At 41.3% G+C, this 27,130-nt stretch overlaps 1 protein-coding gene across 8 annotated transcripts in view; it reads right to left on the bottom strand.

Annotated features, from left to right (window-relative positions):
* Nucleotides 1-27,130, bottom strand: part of MTA1 (metastasis associated 1) — a 428,762-nt gene that overhangs the window by 259,052 nt on the left and 142,580 nt on the right. For 6 of the 8 annotated variants that reach the window (XM_033951860.1, XM_033951862.1, XM_033951865.1 and 3 more), the window contains one exon: nt 4,172-4,289. In XM_033951860.1, coding sequence (XP_033807751.1) covers nt 4,172-4,289 — 118 coding nt within the window. Of the gene's footprint in view, nt 1-4,171; nt 4,290-21,579; nt 21,703-25,298; nt 25,318-27,130 lie in introns of those variants that run through there. The other 2 variants (XM_033951867.1, XM_033951866.1) reach the window with 2 other exon arrangements.

The following is a 27,130-nucleotide window of genomic DNA, read 5'->3' as shown; positions in this document are numbered from 1 at the left end:
AAAGCCCAAGGGGAGAAAGTTAAATCCTTAGAGCAATCTGTTCAAGGAGTTCAATCTTCTTGTAATTTACTTACTCAGGACAAATTGGTGTTTTTGAGGAAAATGGAAAATATGGAGAATTTCCCCAAAACATTTATAATGTCCCCCAAAGATTTGTTCTATAGATTTCTGAAAGAAGTTTTTAAATACCCCGAAGAAGGGCTTCCTCCTCTACATAAAATATACTTTATACCGGTTTCTGTTAAAAAGCCTTCCTCCTCAGAAGCTGTTCAATCTAATGTGGATTTAAGCCCTATCAATATATCTAGAATTTTGGAAACCTCAGAGGAAGAAATTATACTTCGAACAACGTTTCTTGTGACATTTGTATTTATTCAAGATAAAGAAGCACTTCTTCGCCTATTTTTTAGGTTGAAAGAAGTCTCCTTCATGGATGGGAAAATTTCTATATTCTCTGATGTCTCAAGAACAACACAAGCAAGAAGGAAAAGATTCCTGGAATTGAAAGAGAATGTTAAAACTTTGGGGGCAAAATTTCAATTGTGTTTTCCTTGTAAATGTGTCATTTACTTGGATCAGAATACTTATGTTTTTTATGAACCTTCCCAATTGCAGTATTTTTTGGAAGGGAAGGGAGTGACAATGCAGAATTCCAATTGACTCCAATTTACTGGTCTGATTTAAAATGAAGACAACGAGCTACCATTTGATTTTGTTACTTTAACTCTATTTTTTCATTCTCAATGAATGTGAATTGTTTCTCTCTCTAAAGTGGACTATTCAAAAGTTTGTATGTATTTGAATTTTGAATGAGTATTGTATTTTCTTTGTATATTTTAATTTGGGAAAGCTTTTGTTTATTCAATAAGCTTATTTTGTTGAAATAATGATAAATGGATAAATAAATAAATAAAAATAAGTATTCAGTTTGACCAATTACTGGGCACATGAAATTAAGGATAAGTCATAGAAAATGATTAAAAATACTATGGGATTTTAGAATCCAAACTGATAAGGGTACACTACATCAAATATAACACTGCAAAAGTATCAATACCAGCGACAGAAAGAACTGGAAAAGATCATGAAATATCAGGACTTACAAATGAAACTAAAAGAATCTGGAAAAAAATAAATCAAGTTTGGTACCAATAATAAAAACATGATTGGGGTTTTAAGTGTCACTGGGAGCCATACCACAAAATCTTACAAAGACCTTAGAAATGTTTAACCTGGAAGGACTATCACCCTATCAGCTACAAAAATTAGCCCTATTCAGAACTGCTTATACTCTCCACTGATACATCTATAATTCTTAGGTCTTGGTCCTGGGACAGGACATGAATTCATTAAGGACACAACTAGACAAAAGAATGTGATAGTTTTTCAAGCTTTATCTCTCTTGTTATCTCTGTATATCTATATACACTGTCCTCTTTCCTCCTCCAATAAACACATCTTTTTACTGGAAAAAAAAAAAAAAAAAGATGATTTAATTTTGCCTTTGTTTGTTTTTTAGCCAGCTTAGTGGTACATGTCTGTGCAAAATACATTATCTACATAGCAGGAAAGTCAATTATGGATTTTTATCATTATATTTTCATGTTTTTATATGTCAGTGTATAATAAATGATCTCCAGAACATCTGTATCCACAGTTTTTTGGTTTTGTTTTCATCGGAAAATTCTGAAAATGGCATCTAAAAAGATAACCGTATCTCGTCAATCACACTTAGGTGCCTTATACAGAATGGCACCTAATTTAAAACTTTCTCCCTCTTTTATGAAACTGCAATAGCAGTTTCTAGCGCGGGGAGCCACGCTGAATGGCCCGTGCTGCTCCCGACGCTCACAGGGACTCAATGAGCGTTGGGAGCAGCATGGACCATTCAGCGTGGCACCCTGCGCTAGAAACTGCTATCGCAGTTTCGTAAAAGAAGGCCTTAGGCGTCTGTAATATAGGAACTTAAGTCCTTTAGAAAATCATGCTTAGTGGCACCTATGTCCTTCTCCGCTCCTAAACACACCTACTTTGGAGTTAGTTAAGTGTCTATCTTTTGTAGAATCATGCCTATGAAGATAGGCACAGGCTATAACCCAACTAATTATTTTTTTTTTCAATTATGAGTTTGTTAAAGTTCATAATTGAAGCCAATTTACTAATTGGCCGCCACAGAGGTTTCTACCATAGCCTGGGGCACTAAATGCTCCAACGCTGCTCTGATGCTCATAAAATTCTATGAGCATCAAAGCATTTAGCAGCCAGGGCTGCAGTAGAAACCTCTACCTCAGCTTATTAAAAATGGGGGGGGGGTAAGTTAGGCACCTAACTTTTATAGAATTTCCCCCTTAGTGTGTATATATAAGTGTGCTTCTGAGCACGAAGCATGAATAGGAGCTGTTTCTAGTCTGGAGTGGTTAGAGTAGCAGGATGAAAATTAGCAAAGCCAAGTTTAAATTCCGCTTCTGATCTCTGCAATCTTGGGCAAGCCACTTAACCCTCCATTTTCTTAGATACAAGATTAGATTGTAAGCCCTCTTAGTACATGGAAATACCTGGTTTACATGAATGTAATCCACCATGAGCTACTACTAAAAAGATGTGAGCTAAATCCAAATAAATTCAGCCCTGCTCCTTCTGGAACCCTGTATCAAGCATGACCACCTTTAATGTCAGCCTTATGACTTTTGTGTCCCTCCCTAGGGGCTGTAAATCCTGCTTCCGTATCATTCCCCATTTTACTCACAGTATAGAAAAACTGATCAAGGAACTAAATCAAGGATTCTTCATGTTTGATCCAGAAAGTGCTTTAAATGTAAGTGCTGTACTGTGCAGCAACAATCATGAGATATGACAAGAAACTGTAGAGAGGTGAGTTTAAAATTTCCAGAGAATTTATGGAAGGAAGAGTGTTGGTGCCATTCAGAGAAAGAGAGACTCTATTTACTCTTACCATGAATAGGAGTAAATTTGTGGAATAGGAGAGAAGAATAAAAGCAAAGGAAGTGGAGGGCAAAAGAAGTGAATTGGTAGTTATGGCAAATCCAAAGGCCCCAGTACTAGTGAGTAGTTCAGTATGCAGGAGCCTACCTATACATCTCTCATTTTCAGAATCTTCCAAATACAATTTGAAAAGTCACATGAAATCTTGCTAGTTTAGGGGATTCAACTTACTTGTGACCTGGATTAGCCCTCTGTTAGAAATAGGATAGCGAGGTTAGATAGACCTTTGGTGGAAGAGTGGAGATATGATAGAAATATTTAAATAACTATGTGGCATAAATACTCATGAGGTGAGTCTCTTTCAATTAAAAGGAAACTCTAGAGTGAGAAGGCATAGAATGAGGTGAAGAGGTGAAAAGCTCAGGAGTAATCTACAGAAATACATTTTTAAAGAAAGATTGGTAGATGTATGGAATAGTTTCCTGGTAGAGGTGGTGGAGATAAAGATTGTGTCTGGATTCAAGAAAGTGTGGGACAAGTACATGGGATCTCTTAGGGAGAGGAAGAGATAGTATATGCTGTAGATGGGCAGACTGGATAGGCCATTTGGCCTTTGCCTGCTGTCATGTTTCTCTATTTCTAGTATGGGAATTCATATAATGCAGACTCTGAACCTTAAGGCCTATGAAACAAGGCTTAAATATTTGCATAGTTATAACTAAAAGAAAAGGGTACGGGGAGGATACGATAGAAATTTTCTAATCCCTGAAATACATGAAATATTGCACATGAAACAAGTATTTTTCAACAAAAAGGAAATTTGAGGTCATGATAAGGCTCAAAGGGGGTAAAATTCCTAGCGGCATAAAGAAATATTTATTAACAGCAGCTGTAGTAGTTGCATGATTTAACCTCACCCCAAAAATGGAAGATGCCAAAGCATTAAGAGAATTCAAGAGGATCCACAGATCTGAGGATAAAATCTGAGACTGAGGAGTTTCTGCAGAACTAATGTGCATATTAGATCCCATGATCCAACTATGATTCTGTTTTCTGTATTATCTATTTTTCAAGAACTACAAGGTTTATATAAAAATGATGATGTAAGAAAACATTTTGAATTAACCAAATTAGCTCCATTTTTATTCATGAAGTGAAAATGCAACCTCAGAATGATGACCATTTGAAATGTGGATTAATAATCTAAAAAGGAGTTTGTCAAGTATACCCTCTTTCAGCAAGTCTGTAATGTCCGCCTGGTATCTGTTTCCAACTCGAATCTCCCCTTTATCCGCCAAAAGTGTCTTCTGCTGTGGATCATAAACTAAGGAATAAAAGAAGAAATCCTAAAAAAATAGAAAAATAAAAAGATCATTAATTTCCCTGTTATTGAAAGTACAGTTTCAGTAATTTTTTTATGGCTTATAGAATCTGCTAAATTAGCTATGAATTTCTTTTTTATGCCTGCAACCTACTTTTCTTTCCATAATCTAAATTGTCTCACCACTGTTAGTTGTCAGATAGTTATAGCTACCATGCCCTCAGAGGATAAATATGACATTCATTAATTCACTTTTTAAAATTCAACTGAATTACAAATTTATGTAACAATAACTCACAAATGCAATAAGAGGATCAAAGAAAAAAAGGTTTTGCTCTACAAGGGGTTGCTAAAATATCCTTAGCCCAACCAAGAAAGGAATGATGTGGAGCCATGAAACCTAGAAGTTATTCCACACTTTTTTTGATAATTTTCATTTCATTGAAACAAAGAATATCAAGAAAAGTAGGGAATAATTTGTAGGTTTCATGGCTCCACATCATTCTCTTCTTGGTTGGCTGAGAACTTTTCAGCAACCCCTCGTACAGGTTTTAAAAATTAAAAGAGTGCACACAAAATCAAACAGCTAGGCCAAATATGCAGATGAGGCTAGCTTTTTCTCTGGCAGAGCTATTAATGTCCAGAAATAGTTGCTTTGTAGAAAGCTGGCAGGGGGTACAACAAGAACTCAACTTTAAATTGTTTGTAAAACAAACAGATATTATGCAAAAGATAAACACTGATTTTCTCACTGCACACGCACACTTATAGTACCTTCTCAGCTGTTTTTCTTATTACAAATAAATTCTTTAAAACAATAGAATAAAATTAATGACATGTGTCCACCAGGTAGCTCCGCAACACTGTATGAAGACATTAATTCAGTTCCCTGGTCCATCTTTTCCTCAACGGACTTGCCTGGGCTGGATATGCTGTGCCAGCCACATTCACTCTCTCTGGGGTAAGGGACCCTCACAGTTACTAATTACTTAACACTAGACTGCACATGTGGTGGTCAAAAAGAGTACGACTGTGGCCTTTAACAATGGAAAGGGTGTTAAATAGGTAAAATATCCTGGACAAAGCTGGAAGTCCAAAGGAATAGTTTAAAACTGCCAGGCCAAAAATAAATTGGAAGACAAACAAAACCAACGAAAACACACCTGAAATATATATCTTAAATAGCTTTTATGGAGCTGCGCACATATGAATTCATATACGAGGAAGATTTTCAATAAAACAACAAAGTTACTTACCTGTATAATGTTATACCTGCTTGTCTTTGGAGAAAGCAAAGCTACTTACCTGAAGCAGGTGTTCTCCGAGGACAGCATGTATATATTCTCACAGATGGCAATATCCATGGAACCCGGTACACTGTCATTTTTAATTTTAAGGCACTATAGGTATTGAACGCGTGCTGGTGCCTTCCTGTCCGACATCAGCTCATGGGACCTGCAGTTCAGTAACAAAGCTAAGAAGCCAACTAGAGGAGTAGGTCAGGTTGTGAGAATATATGCATGCTGTCCTTGGAGAACACCTGTTACAGGTAAGTAACTTTGCTTTCTTCCAGGGCAAACAGGTATAACATTCTCACAAATGAGAATCCCAAGCTGTCAGCATCATGCCTCTAGAAAAAAAGATTAGGTTCTCACCTTGATAAATCTTCCAATAGATAGAGATGGTATGCTTAACCAAGGGTCTTGCATCTGCTCCTGAGAGTCTGTTGCAGGAAATACTGATTACCGTATTTTCTCGCATATAACGCACGCGTTATACGTGGTTTTTACATACCGCGCATACCCTTGCGCGTTATACGCGTAAGCGCGTTGTACAAAATTTTTTTTACATAGTTCCCCCCCCCCCGATTTATCACCCAGAAGGACCGCTCGTACCCCCACCCGAAGGACCGCTCGCACCCCAACAGCCTCCCCCCTCCCCCATGGAGAAGCTGTCTACCTTGTTTCCGGATGCCAGCCCAGCTGCTTCCTCTGCCGGCGGTCCTGCCCCTTCTCAGAGCCCTGTGCTGCGCTGCCTGAAGAGGAAGCGGTGCGAGTGGTCCTTCGGGGTGGGAATTGGGGGGGGGGGGGAACTATGTAAAAATGTTATACCTGTTTGCCCTGGAAGAAAGCAAAGTTACTTACCTGTAACAGGTGTTCTCCAAGGACAGCATGCATATATTCTCACAACCTGACCTCCTCCTCTAGTTGGCTTCTTAGCTTTGTTACTGAACTGCAGGTCCCATGAGCTGTGGGGGTGCGAGCGGTCCTTCGGGTGGGGGTGCGAGCGCTACTTCGGGGTGTGGGTGCGAGCGGTCCTTCAGGGTGGGAGTGCGAGCGGTCCTGCGGGGGGGGAATCGGACGTCGGGGGGGGGGGGGGAATCAGGCTTTCAGGGTAGGGACAGGACTTCAAGGGGGAAAGGAGAGTCGGGGCGGGCGAAAAGAGAGTCGGGGCGGGCGAAAGGAGAGTCTGGCAGCATGCGTGGTATACGGGTGTGCGCGGTATATAAAAAATTCTGTACATAAATTTGTGTTTTTCGCGCGCTATAACTGTGTGCGCGTTTTACTTGGGTGCGCGTTATCTATGTGAAAATACGGTACTGTTTTCAGTACCTCCTCCTCTCTGCTCTTTGCTGCCCCCAGTCAGTTACTTTCAAAGCCAGCGACAGCCCTACAGGAAAGCAGGAGAAAGAGAACAGGAAAATTTCCCCAAGACTTGATCTGCTCATAAAGGGTAACACATAGCTCATAAACACACTGAGGAAAGGCAGAAATTCACTCCCCCCTCACCCCCGTATTCGTGGTGGTTAGGGGCAGAGCCAGCCCTCAAATATTTAAAATTTGTGAATAACTTTTGCGCCGACTCTGACCCTCCCCCGCCTCCCTCCTGCATCCTGGACCTTACCTGGTGGTCTAGCAGTGATGCGGGGCAGGAGCGATCTTCCTACACTCCTGTCCTGTGCAGAGCCATCATAGAAAATGGCTGCCATGGAGTTCCCATCGTAGTCTTGTGAGACCACAGGAACTCACAGCAGTCATTTTGATGCAGGGCAGGAGTGTAGGAAGAATGCTCCTGCCCTGTGTTACCGCTAGACCACTAGGAAAGGTTGATTCACTAAGGGGGTCCCCGCACAAAAAACCACAAACAGTCAAAACCGCAAGTGCCGAAACCGCGAATAAGGAGGGAGGAGTGTATTCTTTATTTACAAAAATCTCAAATAAAACTGTAGAACTCAGGGAAACCCCAAGTAACTATATATATTCAATATACAATGTCTTCCAATTTATAACAGCTGGCAGCAAGACAGAGACATGGCCTTCAGGTAGCAGGAGGTCCAAGCAGGCACATCGCCAATGATGGACGGGGGGAGGGGGTTCAGCATACCATCCCTATCTAGTGTACTAGGGATGGAATGCTTAACAAAGGGACGTATCTAAGCAGTCCCAGAAACCCCAGATGGGAAAAATAAGCCTGCCCTCAAAACTGAGGCTCCCAAGCAGTCCTCTTGAGCTGCTACATTTACCCAGGTGGAAGTGTGAAGGGACAACAAAGTCGCCACCTAGCAAATCTCATCAGGTAGAATTGTCCTGGCTTCAGTCCAGGAAGAGGCAATCTTTCTCTTCGAATGTGCTTGAAGAGCGAAGGGAGGCTGCAATAGATACAATCATCGATACTTTTCAAAAATTGGTTATGCAAGAAATACAAACAAACTCTCATCCCCCGGTAAGGGATCAGAATTTATCTAGATCAGAAAGGTTGGCTTTGGTTGAATTACAGAACGACACCTCTCTAGTTATCAAAGCAGCAGACAAAGGGGGCTCAGTAGTAATGATGGACCGCGACAAGTATATACAAGAAGCAAACAGACAACTCTCTGATAGAACTTTTTATAATCCTATAGATCACAATCCATCTATCGAGATAAAGTGTGTGATCGATAATATACTAGTAGAAGCCTTGGCGGTAGGTCACATCACCAAAAAAGAGTCTGCTTTCTTGACAGTTCAACACTCTATAACACTAGTACTTTACTTATTACCCAAAATACATAAAAATTCACAGAACCCATCATTTCATCTAAAGGTTCATTGCTTGAACCATTATCGATATATGTGGACATATTTTTGAGACCTCTTGTACCCCTCACTGCATCCCATATTAGGGACTCAACTGATTTTATGCTAAAATTAGATCAATGTGTCATCCCTGAAGGAGAACACATATTATTAGTGACAGCTGATATAGAAGCATTATATACCAACATTCCACAGGAGAGGGCTTTACAAGTGATCCAACAAGTCCTAGATCAAAGAGAAGCTCCAGCTCAACCACCTACCTCTTTTATTGTAACATTATTGGAATTTGTTTTAAAGAAAAACTTTTTCCTGTTCCAACATCAGTATTTTATGCAAGTGAAGGGAACAGCCATGGGGGCTACAGTTGCTTCAGATGTAGTGAATTTATATGTAGCAGCCTTTGAAGAACAATTTTTACAATCTACCCCCTGGAAATCAAAAATCATAATATGGAAACGCTTTATAGATGATGTTTTCATTGTCTGGAGAGGAGACAGAGTTCAATTAGAAGAGTTCTTCGTTTGAATTAACCAATGTGACAATAATTTGAAATTCACTTTTCAATCCCATCCCAAACAAATTTGTTTTCTGGATCTTTCAATAACTTGCACACCTGAAGGGTTTATTTATACTGTCTTTAGGAAACCCACAGACAGAAATACTCTGCTGCACTATACCAGCCATCACCCTTTACATTTACGTCAAAATATCCCAGTGGGACAATTTTTACGTTTGAAAAGGATTTGTTCCACGCCTTTGGATGGACCATTCGGGTCTTTATCTGCCGTCATCTACTATGTTACTATGTTACACAGGTAAGAGTCCCTGCATGACAAGGCTTGCAGTTCAGAGACATGCCTTGCAGAAGTGATGGCAACCAGAAACACTGTTTTGATAGTCAGGTCCATGAGTGTCAAATCCTGCAATAGCTCAAATGGAAATCTTGAGCCTTTTCAGCATGATGTTCAAGTTCCAGGACAGACAGGGCTAGCGAACCAGGGGCCGCAGCCTCAGAGCACCCTTAAAGAATCTGACAACATCCAAGTGCGCAGATAGAAAGCATCTGGCACCCTGGGACCTGAAACAGGAAACTCCAGCACTCAAACTTTCAGTGAGGAAACTGCCAGCCCCATATCCAGATCTTCTTGAAGAAAAGACAGCACAGCTGACACTGAAGTCGTGGCGGGATCCAACAGCTCATTGCAGCACCAACATTGGAAGGTATCCCATGCCTTGGCATGAGGCAGGCTTCTTGGCTCTCAAAAGAGTGAATACCAACAGATCTGAGTAGCCCATACCAACAAATCTGAGTAGCCCTTCCAGCTCAAAGCCAAGCACCCAAGAGCCATGCCATGAGAACAAAGCAATCTGGATCTTGTAGAACAATCAGACCTTGAGAGAGGAGTTCAAAGAATGGCTGAAGTCTCAGAGGGTGGCCAATCTTAAGACAAACCAGATCTGTGCATCATGGGCATCGAGTCTAATCCAGGGCTACCAGGATAACCCATCCCCAATGTCTGGTCACTCTTCTCAGGACTCTCCCTACCATGGACCAAAGAGAGAATATATAAAGGAGTTCGTCCACCAGCCAAGGTTGGACCAGTGCATCGATCCTGGTGCTTCTGTGCTCGAATCTGCAGCTAAAGAATTGCAATGCTTTCTTGTTGCTCACCATTGCCATGAGGTCAAACATCAGGCTGCTCCAACGGTCGACAATGCTCTGAAACGCCCGAGGTGAGAGGGACTACTCGTCCGAGTCCGTCTGTGAGAAAGTCTGTTTGCACGTTTTGCACTCCAGTGACATGAGCCACCGTAATGGCCAGAAGATGAGCCTCCACCCAGCAGAAGAGAGCTTTTGAGGCCTTCTAGTGCCTTATTTGTTGACATAAGCCACTGCTGTTGCATTGTCGGAAAACACCCTGACCACCTTGTTCAACAATCAGGCCTGAAACCGAATCAGCGCTCAGAGTTCCAGCCTGTTGATGGACCAATGGCGTTGCAATAGGGCCCATTGTCCCTGCAATGGAAGATCTTCACAATGCACTCTCTAGCCTAGGAGACTGGAATCTGTTGTCAGTGTGGTCCAGGAGTCGATCTGTAGATGCATCCCTGAGGAGAGCAACTGAGGACGGAGCCAAGCAGCTATGCTACAGCGGGCTACCGTTGTCCAGGGTAGCCAAACACGCAGTATCCCTCTGCAGAGACCAGTGAGAAAGAAGGGAGTGCTGTAGGGGGTGCATATGTGCTAATGCCCAAGGAACCATTTCCATCATGGCCGCTATTGAGCCAAGGACCTGAAGATAGTTCCAGACTGACGGAGACAGCTGTGCCAGGAAAGCTGAGGTTTGGTCCCAAAGTTTCAGCCTGCGTGCCTCTGAAGAAACACCTAAGCTTTCTCCCTATCAAAACGGATACCCAGGTACTCCAGGGACTGGACAGGCTGCAGCTGGCTCTTCCTCAAGTTGACAATCCAACCCAGACTTTGAAGGGTCATTAAGACTGTCTACACTGCTTTCTCTGCTTCCTCCCATGAGGGGGCTCTGAGGAGCCAGTTGTCCAAGTAAGGGTGGAAAAGCCATCCAGTTTGTGGAGTTCAGCCGCCATGAACACCATCACGTTGATGAAGGTCCCGGGGGGGGGGGGGGGAGATATAGTCAGACCGAATGGGAGAGCCTTGAATTCAAAAGCTGTTCTATGACATGACAATGAAGGAAGCACCTGTGATCCTGAAATATCAGGATTTGGAGATACGCCTCTGTCAAGTCCAGTGCTGCCAGAACTCCCCCAATTGGATGGAAGCAATGACCAACCGGAGAGTCTCCATATGAAAATGAGGCACTTTGAGTGATGATTTGACTTACTTGAGGTTCAGAAAGGGCCTCCAATCCTCTGAGCCTTTCTTGGGCACGACGAAGTATATGGCATATCTGTCAGAACCCAAATCTGTAGCTGGAACTTGCTCAATGGCCTGAATGTCCAGCAACCTTCAGAGGACCTGGGCTGCTCTTTCTGGTCTCCCCTCTAGCGAGTCTATAAACCAGGCAGAGAAAGGATGGGCCAACTCCAATTTGTAGCCATTCCTGATGACTTCCAGAACCCACTGGTCGGTCATGATAGCCTCTCTTGCCTCCAGGAAGTCCTGCAGCCTTGACTTTGATCTTGCATGCGGAGGCAGGATGCCTGGCATCACTGCAACTTCTTGGGCTGCCCTCCTGGGCAGGAGGCAGAGCCCTGGGATTTTCTATTCACTGAAAATCTCTGCCGTGGACTCTAAAAGGATCTCTGTGACAAGGACCCAGAGGAGAAAAGGCACAAACGGCGGAAGCTGCGAAAGGACCCCCCGAGCTTGCCCTTTAGCAATCCTAAGCCTACCATCCAGGAGTAACTTTGGGTGGCGGTCCTGGACACTAGCCATGAAGTTATCCAACTCCTGTCAAAACAGCATATTGCTCCTGAAAGGAAGTCTGATGAGCGTGGTTTTGGACATGGAATCCCCAGCCCAATATCTTATCCACAAGATTCTGTGAGCAGGCACAGAATAAGCTGAGACCTTGCCCACTACTTAAAGGAGATCATACAAAGCATCAGCCACATAGTCCACTCCCACAAGCAACAGCTGGGAAAAGGGTTCCGAATATGTACCGCTTGGGTCATGCAATTTAGAATGGCACTCTCGAGCCACAAAGGGGGTTTCAAACTTCCTCTTGAGCAACATGTCTAGTTTGTGATCCTGTTGCTTCTTAAGCATTACAACCCCCTCATTGGGAAGGGATGTACGCTTGGTCATCTGAGCCTTCAGAGAGTTCACTTTAGGCATAATAAACATCTGCTGGAGATCCTGGTCCATAGAATATAGCTTGGACATTAATTTTGCCACTTTAAGAGAGCCCTCCAGGTTCTCCCAGTGCTCAGAAATCAGGATTTTCATATCCGGATGCCAACTGAGAGCGGACCCAGCTCAACAGGGAACAGTGGGAAGTAGACTGTGGAGGATCAATTTTGACCTCCTTATAAGACTCAATAAAGAAGGTCATCAAAGCACCAAATTTGAACAGCCTACGAACTGAGAGATCATCACCCCGGTCTGCAGAAGCACTCAAGCCCTAATCCACTTCACCCAGTGTCGCATTGTTTCTAACCAAGGCTTCACCCTGGGAGAGAGGATAAGCATCCAGATCATCTTCTTCAGAGACCCCTTCCAACCAGCTGTCGGTGTCTGGGGGATATATGAGCCTCTGTGGAAAAGCAGGTGCTGAAACACGGGGAGGTTTTGTAGATGGTCGCTCTCTAGCTGACCCAGAAGGCGCACTAGTGCCACCAAAATAGGCTTGCCAGAGCAATTTCACAAAGTCAGGCGTAAAGGGCATAGAGGACCGAAAATCCCCTTCAAGAGGTGGGTTAAAACACTTTCTTTTCACTTTGAGAACCTTTACTAGGTACTGGCACCACATTACAGGACCCCAAGAGGATCTGTCCCAACAGTCATTTGGGAGCATTAATAAAGTGGTCAGAGGCTGAGCCAGAGGCTTCCGTCTCCCCAGCATGAGTGGCTGAACACACGGCACAAATGTGCTCTTCAGATGCCCACCTGGCACAAATGTTGCATGAATTCATGTCACTGGAGTTCTCCATCATCCCTGATGGTTAGAATAAACAACGAGGCTCTTTGACAGGCACTAAGAAGATGTGCTGCAGACTGCCACAGCTCCTCTCAGGGTAGTTGGAATTTGGAGATAACCTCTGCCACTAGGAAAGCAGCCTCTTCAGCTACCAGTTGGGCCAGAGCCGAACTGAGCCTCAACCCCCAGGAACTCCAAACGTCTTGAAGAGAGGGGAAGAAAGTGCAGCTGACACCATGTGCACTCCAAAGAAAAGCATATGGCGACCGTACAACCTGTATTAGCATTCCTGATCAAGCTCCACAGTTCAAGCAGGCTGGTTGAGCAGGTCCCCACAGGATTCACCTGTCAGCTGCAGACCGAAGTCTGCTCCTCTCACATAAGTGAGGCAGACATTGGAGCTAAATAGGAACAAAAATCCCATGAAAAACTGCAAATTATATTGGGAATACAAAAAAGAAGACGAAGCAGATCAAAGTTTTTTCTGCAGGTTTGCTTGCAGAAGAAATAACTGACTGGGGGCAGCAGAGAGCAGGAAGAAGAAGCAGGTACTGAAAACAGTAATCAGTACCTCCTGCAACAAACTTGCGGGAACAGATACAAGACTCTTGGTTCTGCATACTACTACTACTACTACTACTACTTATCACTTATACTATCCCTATTGCACTAGAAAAAGGGTTAATGAACAAACATGAGCTGGCAAAACACAAAATGGTTGGAGGGAAGTTGGCACTTAAGAAAAAAAACAAATTTCACAGAAATGCTTGCCCTAACCGACAGTCTCTTCTGGAGTTTTGCTTTAAACAGTAGTGTGAAGTAAAGGTATGAATTGAGGACCAAGTGACCACTTTGCTGATGTACTCAATAGAAGTGGAGCAAAAATAGGCTATTGAAGTCGCCATAGCCCATACAATATAAGGAGTAATACAGCCTTTAAGCGTTAGCCCAGCCTGAGTATATGCAAAAGAGATACATTCTGCTAGCCAAGTGGAAATGGTTCTCATGGTCACAAGAACTCCAAGCCTGTTAGGGTCGAAAGCCATAAAGAGCTGGAAGGTAAATCTGTGAGGTTTTGTGTTATCCAAGTAGTATTCTAGAGTATGTTTGCAGTTTAATGTATGGAGAGCTGCCTCACCTGGACGAGAATGTGGTTTTAGGGAAGAAGACAGGTACAACTATGGACTGATTAAGATGAAATTCTGGAGACAGTTTTAGGAAGGAACTTGGGAAAGGTTTGAAGGACTACTCTATAATTATAAAATCTTGTATAGGTCTCCCTTCATATTTGTGGGGGGTTAGGGGCACAGCTCCCTTGCTAATATTAAATAACGTGAATAACTTTAGGGCCCCCACCCTGACTCCCTCCCATCTCCAGACCTCTTCACAGCTTACCTTTAAAGCCATGGTGGCCTAGAGGTGAAACTGGGCAGAAGTGATCTTCTTACACTCCTGTCCCATGCAGATCTGCAATCAAAAATGACTGCAAGTCCCTGCATCAGTCTCTGTACAGGGCGGAGCACAGGAAGATTGCTCTTATCCCACTTCACCACTAGACCACCAGGGCTTTAAAAGTAAGCTGTGGAGGGGTCCAGGAAGCGAGAAGGAGGCAGGGTGGTAGAGACTCATGAATAACCAAATTCACAAATTCTAAACCCGTGAATATGGAGGGGGGGGAAGTGTATAGGGTGCTTGTAGTTCACCAACTCGGCATGCAAACATTAAGGGCTATGAAACCACCTTCCAGATAAGATGTCTGATTGAGTAAGTTGAAAATTTGGATAATTTCCTAAAAGAAAAATCCATAGGCCATTATTGAGATGGCTTGGGCAAATCCATTGTTTATCCCTAGGATAAGCAGCATAAAATCGGTTTTACTACTTGGGATCTAGCTAGGTACTTGGGTCCTGGGTTGGCCATTGTTGGAAACAGGATACTGGGCTTGATGGACCTTCAGTCTGTCCCAGTATGGCGATTCTTATGTAAATGATTCAAAGTGAGACTTCTTAAGTTCAGATAGTACGACTGAGATCCCAGGCAACAGATGAAGACTTGATAGATGCTTTGCAAGCACTTTCATGAATCTGGAAACTAAAGGATGAACAGAAAGTGGCTTCTTATCCAATTGAGACTGAAATGCACTAATGGCACGGAGATGAACCCAAACTTGAGTTAGTCTTCAGGTCAGAATCAGAGAGATGAAGATTTGTAGATAGGCGGGTTATAAATAATTTTAAATAAATAAATAAAGGTAGTCCAGAATGGAAGGAAGTGGACAAGTAGTAGGATTTAGGGAATGGAAATCATATCAGACAGTGAACTAAGTCCATTTGAAACAACAGCAGCTTTGTGAGAGGGTTTCCTGGATGCTTCAATAACAGCTGATACTGGAGCAGACAAGGTGTAGGTATTTATGTGCTCAGAGAGAGATATTGCTTTCCAAGCAGGAAAAATGAATTCATGGATGAGTTCTTTGATTATTCAAACACAGTCTTATTATATATTTAGAAAGTTGATGAAAACCTATTTGTTTGAAAGATTTGTACACTGATTTTATTATTGTATTTTACTGATCTTTGTACATTTTTCCACTGAATTGTCACAGTCCTCTTGATGTTAACCGCCCAGAACTACTATTATATTATGCTGTGTGCACTAATGAAGGTAGGTTAGGCTAGAGAAAAGAGAGCCTTTGATCTGTGTTGAAAACAGTTGCAACTTGTAGAGTTCCCATGTCTAGAGTTGCAGAAGAGGGATCCATGACTGACAAGGCCAGCAGGGTGCAATGAGGACTATGGTGCCCCAATCCTTGCAAAGTTTGAATAGAATTTTCCCAATGATAGGTATTGGAGGGAATACATATATGAATTTATTTTCCCAGGCTATTAGAAAGGCATCTGATTCCAGATTGATTGGCAGCATATAATCTGGAGCAGAAGAGTAGTTTGTTGATGTGTGGGGGGAGGGGGGGGAGGGGTAAGCAAGGAGGTCTATTTCTATGGTTCCCCATTTGGAGAAGATCTGACACAAGACATGCATGTTGAGAGACCACTCATAAAGCTGAGATTGCCAAGTTTGTTTGCCAACACTTTTCACTTCCCTGCTAGATAAACTGATCTGGGAAGAATGTCACAAACTGCCCAAATCCAAATCTGTACAGCTTCGGTGCAGAGAGAATGAGATCACTTGCCTTCCTGCTTGTTCAAACAGAACATGATGACTTGGTTGTTGGTGCAGGTGAGGACTATTTGGTTCCAGTGTTTGTCTTAAAATGTGTGGCGAGAATTGTGAATTGCTCGAAGCTATAGGAGATTGATGTGGAGAGTTTCCTCATGAGGAAACCAGATTCCCTGAGTGTGGAGGCATAAAGAGGTTCCTAGCCTAGATGAGGTTCCTAGCCTAGCATTGAGGCATCTGTGGTGAAAAGTTTTTGAGGAGGCGGAGACTAGAAGAGGTGACGTCAGGAGAGGTTGGACTGAATTATCTACCTCTGGAGGAAGCGACAAAGGTCTGCAGTGACTTGTATTGGAGCATACAGAGAACCAATGGCCTGAGACTATTGGGTTGATAAAGTTCATTGTGGAATTCTGTGATGGAGGTGTACAAATGGAGTGACGAGAACTGTCAAAGCCATGTGACTGAGATGTAGCATCTGACATACCATTATATGTGGTAAGAAAACAACTGACACAGGTGAAGGAGATTGTTAATTTTCTGTTGAGGTAGAAAAGCTCGATCTTGAGTACTATCCAAGAGAGCTCCTATGAACTCCAAGGTTTGAGTTGGATGAAGATGTGATTTGATAGTTGACTGCAAACCCTAGGAGTTCCAGTAGATGAACTGTTCAGTTAATAGCATGCTGAGCTAGTTAGGCCAAACCCTAAAATACATCAAAATATAAAATTGCATATAGCATACAGGACACCTTAATGACAATGCTAACGCCTCCATAGAGCTTGCGTTAGTATTTTTCATTTAGCACATGGTTTGCGTGCACTAATCTTCAGCACGCGCTAAAAACGCTAGCACACCTTAGTAAAAGGAGCCCATAATCTCAAGTCAATTTTAGGTTAACGTACTCAAATTATTACATGCAGGTTGTTTTCAAACCACCTGTAGTAAGTGCTTTCTGTAGATTGAAGGCTTGTTCAGTAACACAAGTGGGTAATGTCATCACATGTCACTGGGACATAATTCTCCCAAAGCTTAAAACTAAGTATAACATTCTCACTGGGCAGTCTTTCCAGTTCACATAGTGGTTCTCTCAACTCTTCAGTTTTAGTTTTAAAACTCAAGAATTAATGCAACTCTGGGAAGTGGAAGGGATTGTGTGTCTGATGCGTCTGTTACAGGTGAGCAACTATGCTTTTCTGGTGCACACAGAGGATTAAGTCAGGCACAAAAATGTATGACTCCCAAGCTTTGGGCTGCTCAGGTCCTTATATACAGTGGTGTAGTAAGGGGGGGCCGTCTGCCCTGGGCGCCATCTTGGTGAGGGCACAGGCACCCATTCTCCTTCCCCATCCTCCCCAATCTTGCACATGTGCGCCACTTCCCTTCCCTTGTACCTATGTAACGTTCCTAGCACGAGCAGCAACCCCCAAGCTGTTGTCGCACCAGCATCAGACCGTCTAGGAAGTCGACACTGGCGTGACAGCAGCTTAGGTGTTGCTGCTCGTGCCAGGAACGTTACAGAGGTACGGGAGAAGGGAAGTGGTGCACGGCAGGAGGGGGCGGGTAAGGAGAAGTTGGTGGGGGGGGGCAGAGAAGAGGGTGGGGGAAGGGTGCCACCAATCCAGGTGCCTCTCACCCTTGCTATACCACTTATATAATTATGTCTTATTTAGGAACAGCCTGTACAAACAAACAAAACCAGTTCAAAAGTTGCCACATTACATGGGCACATTGGCTTGAATGGCTTGACCAAAGGCCCTGTTCTTTATTATTTTATTTATTTAAAAATTTTAAATCCGCTTAAGTCCTAAACAGCTTTCAGATAAGCATGCACAATTATACTCCAAATTTACAATACACTTTATATCACAAGACTTATATGTAATAAAAATAGGGGAAAAACCATCAGTCAACTTTATTTTCTTTCTTCTTCAAGAACTTACTGGACCGTCTCACATCTATGTAAATTGTTAGAGTCAACTAAATGCCAAGACAAAAAAAGCGTCTTAAGGAATTTTCTAAACAGTGGTACATTATTACAATATCGTATCACTCCAGACAACTCATTTCATAGCGCCGGACCTGCAACTGAAAAACATGACTTTCTTGTGGTAACATAACTAATTTCATCCCTCTAAGAACATTCTATTCTCTGATCTTAATGCTCTATATGGTTTATATATTTTCAGGCATTTAAAATGTCAGATAATTTGGTAAGATACCATATATCAATTGGTGATTATTTTCAAGATTTTAAATTGAACTCGGTAGCAGATTGGTAAACCAATACAGTTTCTTTAAAATTGGTGTATTATGGCTTGATCCAAGGAGAAGTGTGACATTTAGGTATGAAGTGAGGACCATGTCACCACTTTTCAAATTGCATCCAGTGAAGCAGACTTTAGGAGAACCACAGTAGATGTGGAAGGGAATTTTCGACATATGACCAAATCCAAGTTTAGATATTTTTGGAGCATGCACAAAAATCCAGTAGTGAACATAAACATTTTCAAAACTGCAAAACATCTAGGTTTTTGGTTTTGTTTTTTTTTTCAAAAATGGTTATTTTTCAGATGTGCACCTACTGTATTTTTTTTGAATCATTAAAAAAAAAATCCAAAAGAAAAACACACAAAACAAGCTATTGGGACTCAGGAGCGCCAGCATTTGTAGTAGACTGATCACACAAACATCCCAGCAGAGCAGTTTTGCACCTCAGGGGGCAATGCAGTGAACTTTACATAAAAATTCCAAGTACAGTGCTACCTTGGATTACGAGCATAATCCATTCCAGGAGCATGGTCGTAATCTAAAATGCTCGTTTATCAAAGCAAAGTTCCCCATAGAAAATAGTGGCATTAGCAACGATTCATTCCAGAACCTGGGGTCTGTACCTGTCGGGGCCGGGTGCTGCAGCGCCGTCTCTTCCGTCCGTCATCCAAGAAGAACCCCACAGTGCCGCTTCAGAGTGATGCCTCCTCCATCCGCCGGCCAGTCCTCCATGTCGGATGCCCCTCGCATGCCGGAGAGCCCCCACCTGAGCCCACACAGCCGAGCGCCGCCCCACCCGCACGCCGCCGATGATTGACGCTGTGCGCGTCACATGCAACGTGCAGGCGGGATGGCACCCGGCCGTGCAGGCCAAGACAGAGGTCCTCCAACCTGAGGAAGGCACCCGACGTGGAAGGCTGGCTGGAAGACGGAAAAGGAATCCCCCGAAGCAGCGCTCCCTGGACTGTAAGTGCTCGTTTATCAGGGCAGTGCTCGGTTTGCGAGTCAAAAGTTTGCTGAGCGTTTTGCTCGTCTTGCAAAACACTCGCAAACCAGGTTACTCGCAAACCGAGGATCCACTGTATACATTTCACCATAACCTCTTATATTGTATGGTGAGCCCTCTAAAACCCATCCAATACCTATTAGACCCAAATGTATACCACACCAATAACCCTTATGACTGCAGGTGTCACCTATATGATGGTACAGTAGGTTTTGGAGGGCTCATACATTCCACCACAAGTGTATTAGCTAGAGTGGGATATGGGCCTGGGCCTGGGCCCATCTCTGCAGTCCACTGCACTGACCACCAGGTTACTCCAGAGACCTGCTTGCTGCTCCACTAGAACTGGCCATAAAATCTGAAGCTAGCATACAGGCATGTATGTACTATTTCATTTATATCTTTGGGGAGTAGGAGGGGGTCAGTGACCACTGGGGGAATGTGGTGGAGATCATATTTATATCCCTTTAGTGGTCAACTGGTCAGTTTGGGCACCTTTTTGTCCCTTATTCGTAGTTAAAACTGGTCTATCCCCAAATGTACAAATTATACCCTTGACGTATTCTAAAATGTCCGATTGTGACAGAAAAATGTTTAATACACCCCACTATGGAATCATGACACCTTAAGGTCCTATCATTACTTATTCTATTTCATTCCTTTTCTTTCTAATTTCTTTTTAACTTTAATTAGCAAAAAAATCCAAGATAGTGTACATTAAATATTCATGGAGAGTAAATATTCATGGATAAAAAAAGCCTCAGAATATGGAGCTTTCTACCCAATTTGGGTTCTGATCGTGATGACTCACATTGTTCCTGATCACGTCATAGGCAAAAAAAACCTTTTAAACACTAATCCTGAAGAAAAAAAAAAGGATACAAGAGCTGACTGGATTCCGTTTCAAGATAAGTTCATTTTTGATTTGACAACATAAAAAAAAGAAGGCCTCCTAAGAGTTACATAACCGCTGGTTTTAAAATGAGTGACAAATCTTGAGGCATAAGACTGTCTTTACCAATGTTGTACTAATAGGAAAATAAAAGGAAATAGTGATTTTTAGAATAAAGAAAAAAAGATTAAACAAAAAAAAGAGTGTATGTGTTTAAAGGTTTTTTTTACCTGTGTCGTGATCAAGAGCAATGTGAGTCATCGTGATCAGAACACGAATTGGGTAGAAAGCTCCATAGTCAGGCTTTTTTACCCCATGAATATTTAATGTATACTATCTTGGATGATTTGCTAATTATGTAAAAGGGTAAAGAAAAAGAAATTAGAAAAAAAGGAATGAAATAGAATAAGTACTGATAGGACCTCAAGGTGTTATGATTCCATAGTTGGATGTGCCTTATTCTATAGTGTATACAACTTATGGACCACTTGGTCGGACTACTATATATTTATTTGCCATAACAAAAATGTTCAAGTCATAAGCCCGTCCTAGTCTTTCCCACACTACACCCTTGAGATTTAGATGAACTGCAAATGAACAGCATGGATATCCATCTAGAAAATAGGTTTCAGAAATAACAAATTGGAAGGGTTTGGCATGAAAAAACATCTATCGGCTCCTTTATTTCACTTTTTAGATGTTTTTCTTTTATGAAAATGAACCCTATGGTAGCACTGATTTGTTGACACTATTATTCTGAGTAGTACACATTTGCTCATAACATAACAATTTACCAGTGACTGGTATGTCAATTCAGTTAAGGTCAAAGGATAAAAAAAGCTGTATAAACCACCTACTTTATTCCATTCTTTCCAGGAGTATACTAGGGTCCACTTATAGTCCAGAATGTGGAAAGCTTTCTTGCATGGATTCTTATGAGGATTTGGACAGTGTGTAGGAAGCACTATTTATTAATATGGGTAAAAATTTGGGAGAAGTTTGCAGAATCACTTTGTTATGATGAAATTAAGAATAACTAAAAGGAAGAGCATGTCCATAAAAGCTGTATGAGTGGAGCAGAGTTCAAACAGCAACATCATAAGAGAAGTTAGAACATTAAAGTCCCAAGGTACAAGGGGCTTCTGCACTGGCATGTGGTCATTGAGGAACCTTTCAGCAACCCTCAAATGATGGGAAACTGAGAAGCCGAAAGACTATCAACATGAGTATTGATGTGCATAGCCCTGCCACCATTTTATGTGTATCACTAAACTTACCATGATCAAGCCTGAACCAAAGGCCTTTTGCCATCAAAAAGCATTTTCTGTGTCCAAAGACTTCTATACTCCAATTGCATCAGCCCCAGGAATCCTTTGACCAGCTAGATCCAGCCAGAAATCCTTGAAGAAAGGAACATTGTTTACCTTATATCAGTCACTTTGCAGCTATGCAACCTATTTGGGGACATCTGAAAGTTACCAGGCAGGTATTGGTATGACTGATGATTATTGATGGTATCAAACCAATCAGCCAATTACCATCTACTATCCGCCCTATTCTGATGAGCAAACATTATAGCAGAGTACTGTGCAGGGACCAAGGACAAGCATGATGAGGAGAAGATAATGAAAGAAGTCATCCAGCTACCACTGAAGACCTTGAAGATATCTCTGACTACACTGATTACACCCACAGATCATATCAATTTGGTTCTGTGATCATTCAAATATCAGGGATAGTTATGGAATTTGTCAGAATGGAGTATGTGTTATACCAAGTGGCACTGAGCTTATTATAAGAATTAAAAGAAACTGTTATTAAGATTATATTGCTGCTTACTATTTCATTTATCTTCCTATGCTAAATAAACCATTGCTGTTGTGGTTTCTCTTACGGCCAGTGCTCATCAGCAGCAGAGGGGTGGCTGTAGTGAGCTTAGAACAGTATAAATCTTCCCTAGACAGCAAATGACCACAAACACATTGGTTTTGTACATGAGTGTCATCTGATACGTTTATAGCATAAGAACAAAAGAAATGATCCAAACCTTTTTTAAACCCTGCTAAGCTAACAACTGTCACTACATTCTCTGGCAATGAATTCCGAAGATTAATTATACATTGAATGAAGAAATATTTTCTCCTGTTTGTTTTAAATCTACCACTTAGTAGCTTTATTGCATGTCCCCTAGTCCTAGTATTTTTGGAAAAAGTAAACAAGTGATTCATATCTACCCTTTTTAATCCACCCAGTATTTTATAGATTTCTATCATAGCTCCCCGGAGCTGTCTCTTCTCCAAGCTGAAGAACCCTAGCCTCTTTAGCCTTTCCTCATAGGGAAGTTGTCCCATCCCTTTTATTTTCATTACCCTTCTCTATATCTTTTCCAGTTCCGCAATATCTTTATTCAGATGTGGTGGCCATAATTGAACATAGTATTCAAGATGCAGTTGTTGCATTATAGCACTCTAGTTTCCATTCCTTTCTTAATAATTCCTAATATTTTATTTGCTTTCTTAGCTGCTGCAGTACACTGAGCAGAGGGTTTCAACATATCATTAACAACGACACCTAGATCCTTTTCCTGGGCGGTGACTCCTAATGTGGAACCTTACATCACAAAGCTATAGTTCAGGTTTACTTTGTACTTGCTCACATTCAACGTCATCTGCCATTTTGATACCCAGTTTGCCAAGGTCCTCTTGCAATTTTTCACAATCCTCTTGTGATTTAATAGCTTTGAAGAACTTTGTGTCATCAACAAATTTAATTACTTCACTCGTTCCCATCATTTATAAACATGTTAAAAATCAGCAATCCCAGCACAGACCACTAGGGAACTAGCTACCATTCTCCCTTAAGAATATTGACCATTTAATCCTACTCTCTGTTTTCTATCTTTTAACTAGTTCTTAATCCACAATAGGACATTACCCTCCTTATCCCATGACTTTCTAATTTCCTCAGGAATCTTTCATGAGGAACTTTGTCAAATGCCTTTTGAAAATCCAGATACATAGTATTGACCGGCTCATCTTTATCTACATGTTTATCTACATGTTTATTCCCTTCATTAAATCTATATTGGCTTTGTCTCATTAATCCGTGATTTTGTATATGTTTGTAATTTTGTTCACTATAATAGTCTCTACCATTTTATCCAGCTATAACATCAGACACACTAGTCTATATGTAATTTCCCACACCATCTCTGGAACTCTTCTAAAAAAATTGGCATTACATTGGCCACCCTCCAATCTTCTGATACCATGCTTGATTTAAAATATAAATTACAAATTAGCTCTGCAAGTTCATTTTTCAATTCTATAAGCATGTCAGGCAATGAGGAAACTTGAGATGAGTTCCCTAACAGAGGATGCTGGAGTCCAAGATAATATAATTTAAGTTTATATTTTATTTAATTTTTATTTTTTAAAAAATCATAGACTTCGTTGTCCTATCGTTCTAGGCTGTTTACATAGAAATATGCATATTAAAACCTTGCAATAAAACATCACAGGGTCAATAAAACAAAGTTCTAGAGTATGATGGGCAAGTGTACCTGCATCAGGGTTGTGACTAATCTTGCACCAGAAGGTGCGATTATGCTTAGTGGATGGTTTTTTTTGCAGCTATTAGTATGTCTAGATAGGTGTTGGTACACCGCTCAATTTCTACACTCTGTGTTTAGTGACTTTGACGAGGTGAAGAAGATGACCTTTGTCTTGCATGATTAATTCTGGAAAATTTGGGAGTCTTTTTTCAGAAGAGGAAACTAGATCTGCGGAGGCCAATATGGTGGTATAAGAACAGATAAGCTAAAACAGTATTACTCGCAGAGTTTGTTGTAGTCTCTTAAACATCGGTAGTTACTTCCAATTCCCAATGATTTGATAGCCTGTCCTCCAAAGTCTAAGCTGGAATTTAAATTAGATCTAGATGTGTAGATCATTCTTCACAGAATGATCACTTTGTGCTTCTGCAGGCAATGCTCATCCCCTGTCCCTGGAGAAAGAAACACGGATCAAGATTAAGTGGTCTGTTTTGTTCCCAAGGGTATAATCATAAAAATTGTTTTTGAGATAGTCAACCACACTTATGCTGGCTCCATATCTGGATAAAAAACACCAGATACTGTTGAATGTTTTCAATTGATAGTTCATTCCTCTTAGAGACAGAATTTGTCTTGAATTAAAAGCAGAAACTGGATCATTAGACCCATCATAATGTCCAATTATCAAGTTTGTGGTTTCTTGCAAAACCTCTGAAATGTGTAGTCTATCATAAATTACAAGATTATGTTAACAATAATATTTTGGCTCCATATCAGTATGGCTTTCAGGATGGTCACTAGGAGCAAATGATGTTGGTATTACGCTGGTTCACTTCCTTCCTAAGTAATAGATCCGAAAGTGTTCTGCTCGACACTGCCCTATTCAAAACTAAAACCAATCACATATGGGGTTTCTCTGGGTGCTCTACTATCCCCTCTACTATTTAATCTCTACATTAGACCAGTCCTAGACATAACTCACAAATTCAAAATCAAGATTCACTCCTTTGCTGATGACATCCAACTATATATCCCACTGGGAGAACACTGCAACTCCCAAATCACAAAACTTCTCAACTGCCTCTCAGAAATCAAAAATTGGATGTCCACCAACAAACTACAACTAAATGCATATAAAATAGGACTCCTTTGGATTTGCAAAGAGCAGTGCATCTACACCTGTCCTTCTCTGATCTTTGACCTAAGTGCCACCCCGTGAGCGGACTGTTAGGTACGATGGACCACTGGTCTGACCCAGCAGCGGCAAATCTTATGTTCTTAACCAAATGCCATAACTGCAAAAGACTAAACATGCAGTTTAAGGATACTCCTCGACTCAAACCTATTATTTTCCAACCATATTTCCCAAGTGGTCTCTTCCTCATTCTACTATCTATGACAACTTCGAAAAATAAAGAACTACTTTTCCGAACCTGATCTTACCCAACTTCTCTATGCCTTCGTCCTCTCCTGCGTGGACTACTGCAACACATTAGTTATCCGTCTGACAAGAAAAGAATATACAGCATCTTTAACGTGTACAAAACACAGCAATCAGACTTCTAAAAAACCCACATTCTAAAAAACTTACATGACCATGATCCCATCTTCTAGGCTTAGTTATAGCTCTCTCAAAAGCTCAAGGTAAAGACTGGATGTATTAGGTTCATGGTGCAGGCCATATGGGACACCCCAAAACTGATGAAATGCTGTCTATCCTGGATTTGTTGGTATGGTGGCCAGAAATGAAACATATTTAATGCATTCAACATATTTAAATTATTTTAAAAAGTCTTCAGAGTGCCAACCACCAGACAAATAGTTTTAGGCTTAGTTATTTCATTGGCATATTTGTCTTCATGAGACTTGTTTTTATTTTTTATATTCCAGTGCTCTGTGTTTTAGTGCTCTCTGAATTTAGTGCTCCTTAAATATATCTTAAATTTTGTATTTATCTTCAGCAGTTTTTCAAGCTCTATTTAGACATAAGAGCATTTGTTTCTAATGTCGGGTAAGGACCTGTCAGCTCGACATATTTCGCCCAAAGGCTTTTTCAAGAACGAGTCCCCCCCTTCAAGTTTTCTCTGCTGCATCCCGACTGAATTAAAGACAACCAGCAGTATTAGAAGCACATCACTTCATTGAAACCATATGGGTAATATGTGTTCATCAGTCTGTTTTCAGATATTATTTGAAGACAGAAGACAGCACAAACAGCTGCTTTCTGAAGAAAAGTCACTAGGGGATGGTAAATATATTATTTACTTCTGCTGTATAATCGATGAGCCCTATCTACAATAAATAGTAAACATTTCTGTTATTGCATTATATAAGTAGTGAGCTCTATTTAATTTGTTTCATTCTAATAATGAGTTAACTTTTTATTATGTCACGGTTCCCTTTAGTCTTGTATCTGCTCTCCTATATCCAAGTCTCATTGCAGGATCTATCAACTGAATATGCACGATTAGTTGGGTTAATTCCACAAATGGGGTATATCGCTATCAAGAAATACCCACACCTTTTCCTGAAGGAAAAAAATCTTGTCATCTTGAGTGTTCTGCTCATTAAACATCACCCAAGTACCGTGGACACCTCCTGTCCCCACTTCTCTAGAAAGAACACAAGAACTGAAAGCATCCCTAGAACATTACTGTCTAGGCCCCCATGCCTTGATTCAGTATAATACTTCCTCTCAGGATAAAGATAGTTGGAAGATTTCTTATATCTGGGTCCAGAATAATCAACAACATAACACCAAGAATAATACTTGGTTTGATATGCAGTCAAAAACAAAAGCACAATCCAAATGGGTCTGCAGTGAAGCGCAATCAAAACAAACAAAGAAAAAACTGCAGACAAGGGTACAAGATGCAGGCTGGGTTTATTAAATATATATTGCGTTTAATGTCATCACCTTTATACAAACCAGTGGACCCTACATGGTCCAGGCTTCGGTTAACACTCCATCAGGGGTCCCTAGTTTATAAAGGTCTCAAAGCAAACTGCAACAAAAATAAGCGTGAGCCAGTATGACACCAAAGTGAATCGCCAAGAAAGTCTCTCTGTAGAAAAATCTCAGTGAAGAGGGACCCCTGATGAAGGAGTGTTAACCAAAAAATGGACCGTGTTGGGTCCCCTGGTTTGTATAAAGGTGGTGACATTAGCTGCAATATATATTTAATAAACCCAGCCTGTATCTTGTACCCTTGTCTGCAATTTTTTCTTTGTTTGTTTTCATATGCAGTCAGTTACACTTCATACCAAGCCACTTA

The sequence above is a fragment of the Geotrypetes seraphini genome, chromosome 7 (genome assembly GCF_902459505.1).
Source record: "Geotrypetes seraphini chromosome 7, aGeoSer1.1, whole genome shotgun sequence".
Taxonomy (NCBI): Eukaryota; Metazoa; Chordata; class Amphibia; order Gymnophiona; family Dermophiidae; genus Geotrypetes; species Geotrypetes seraphini.
Note: the sequence above shows the minus strand (reverse complement) of the source record. Positions and strands in the feature narration are given on the sequence as shown.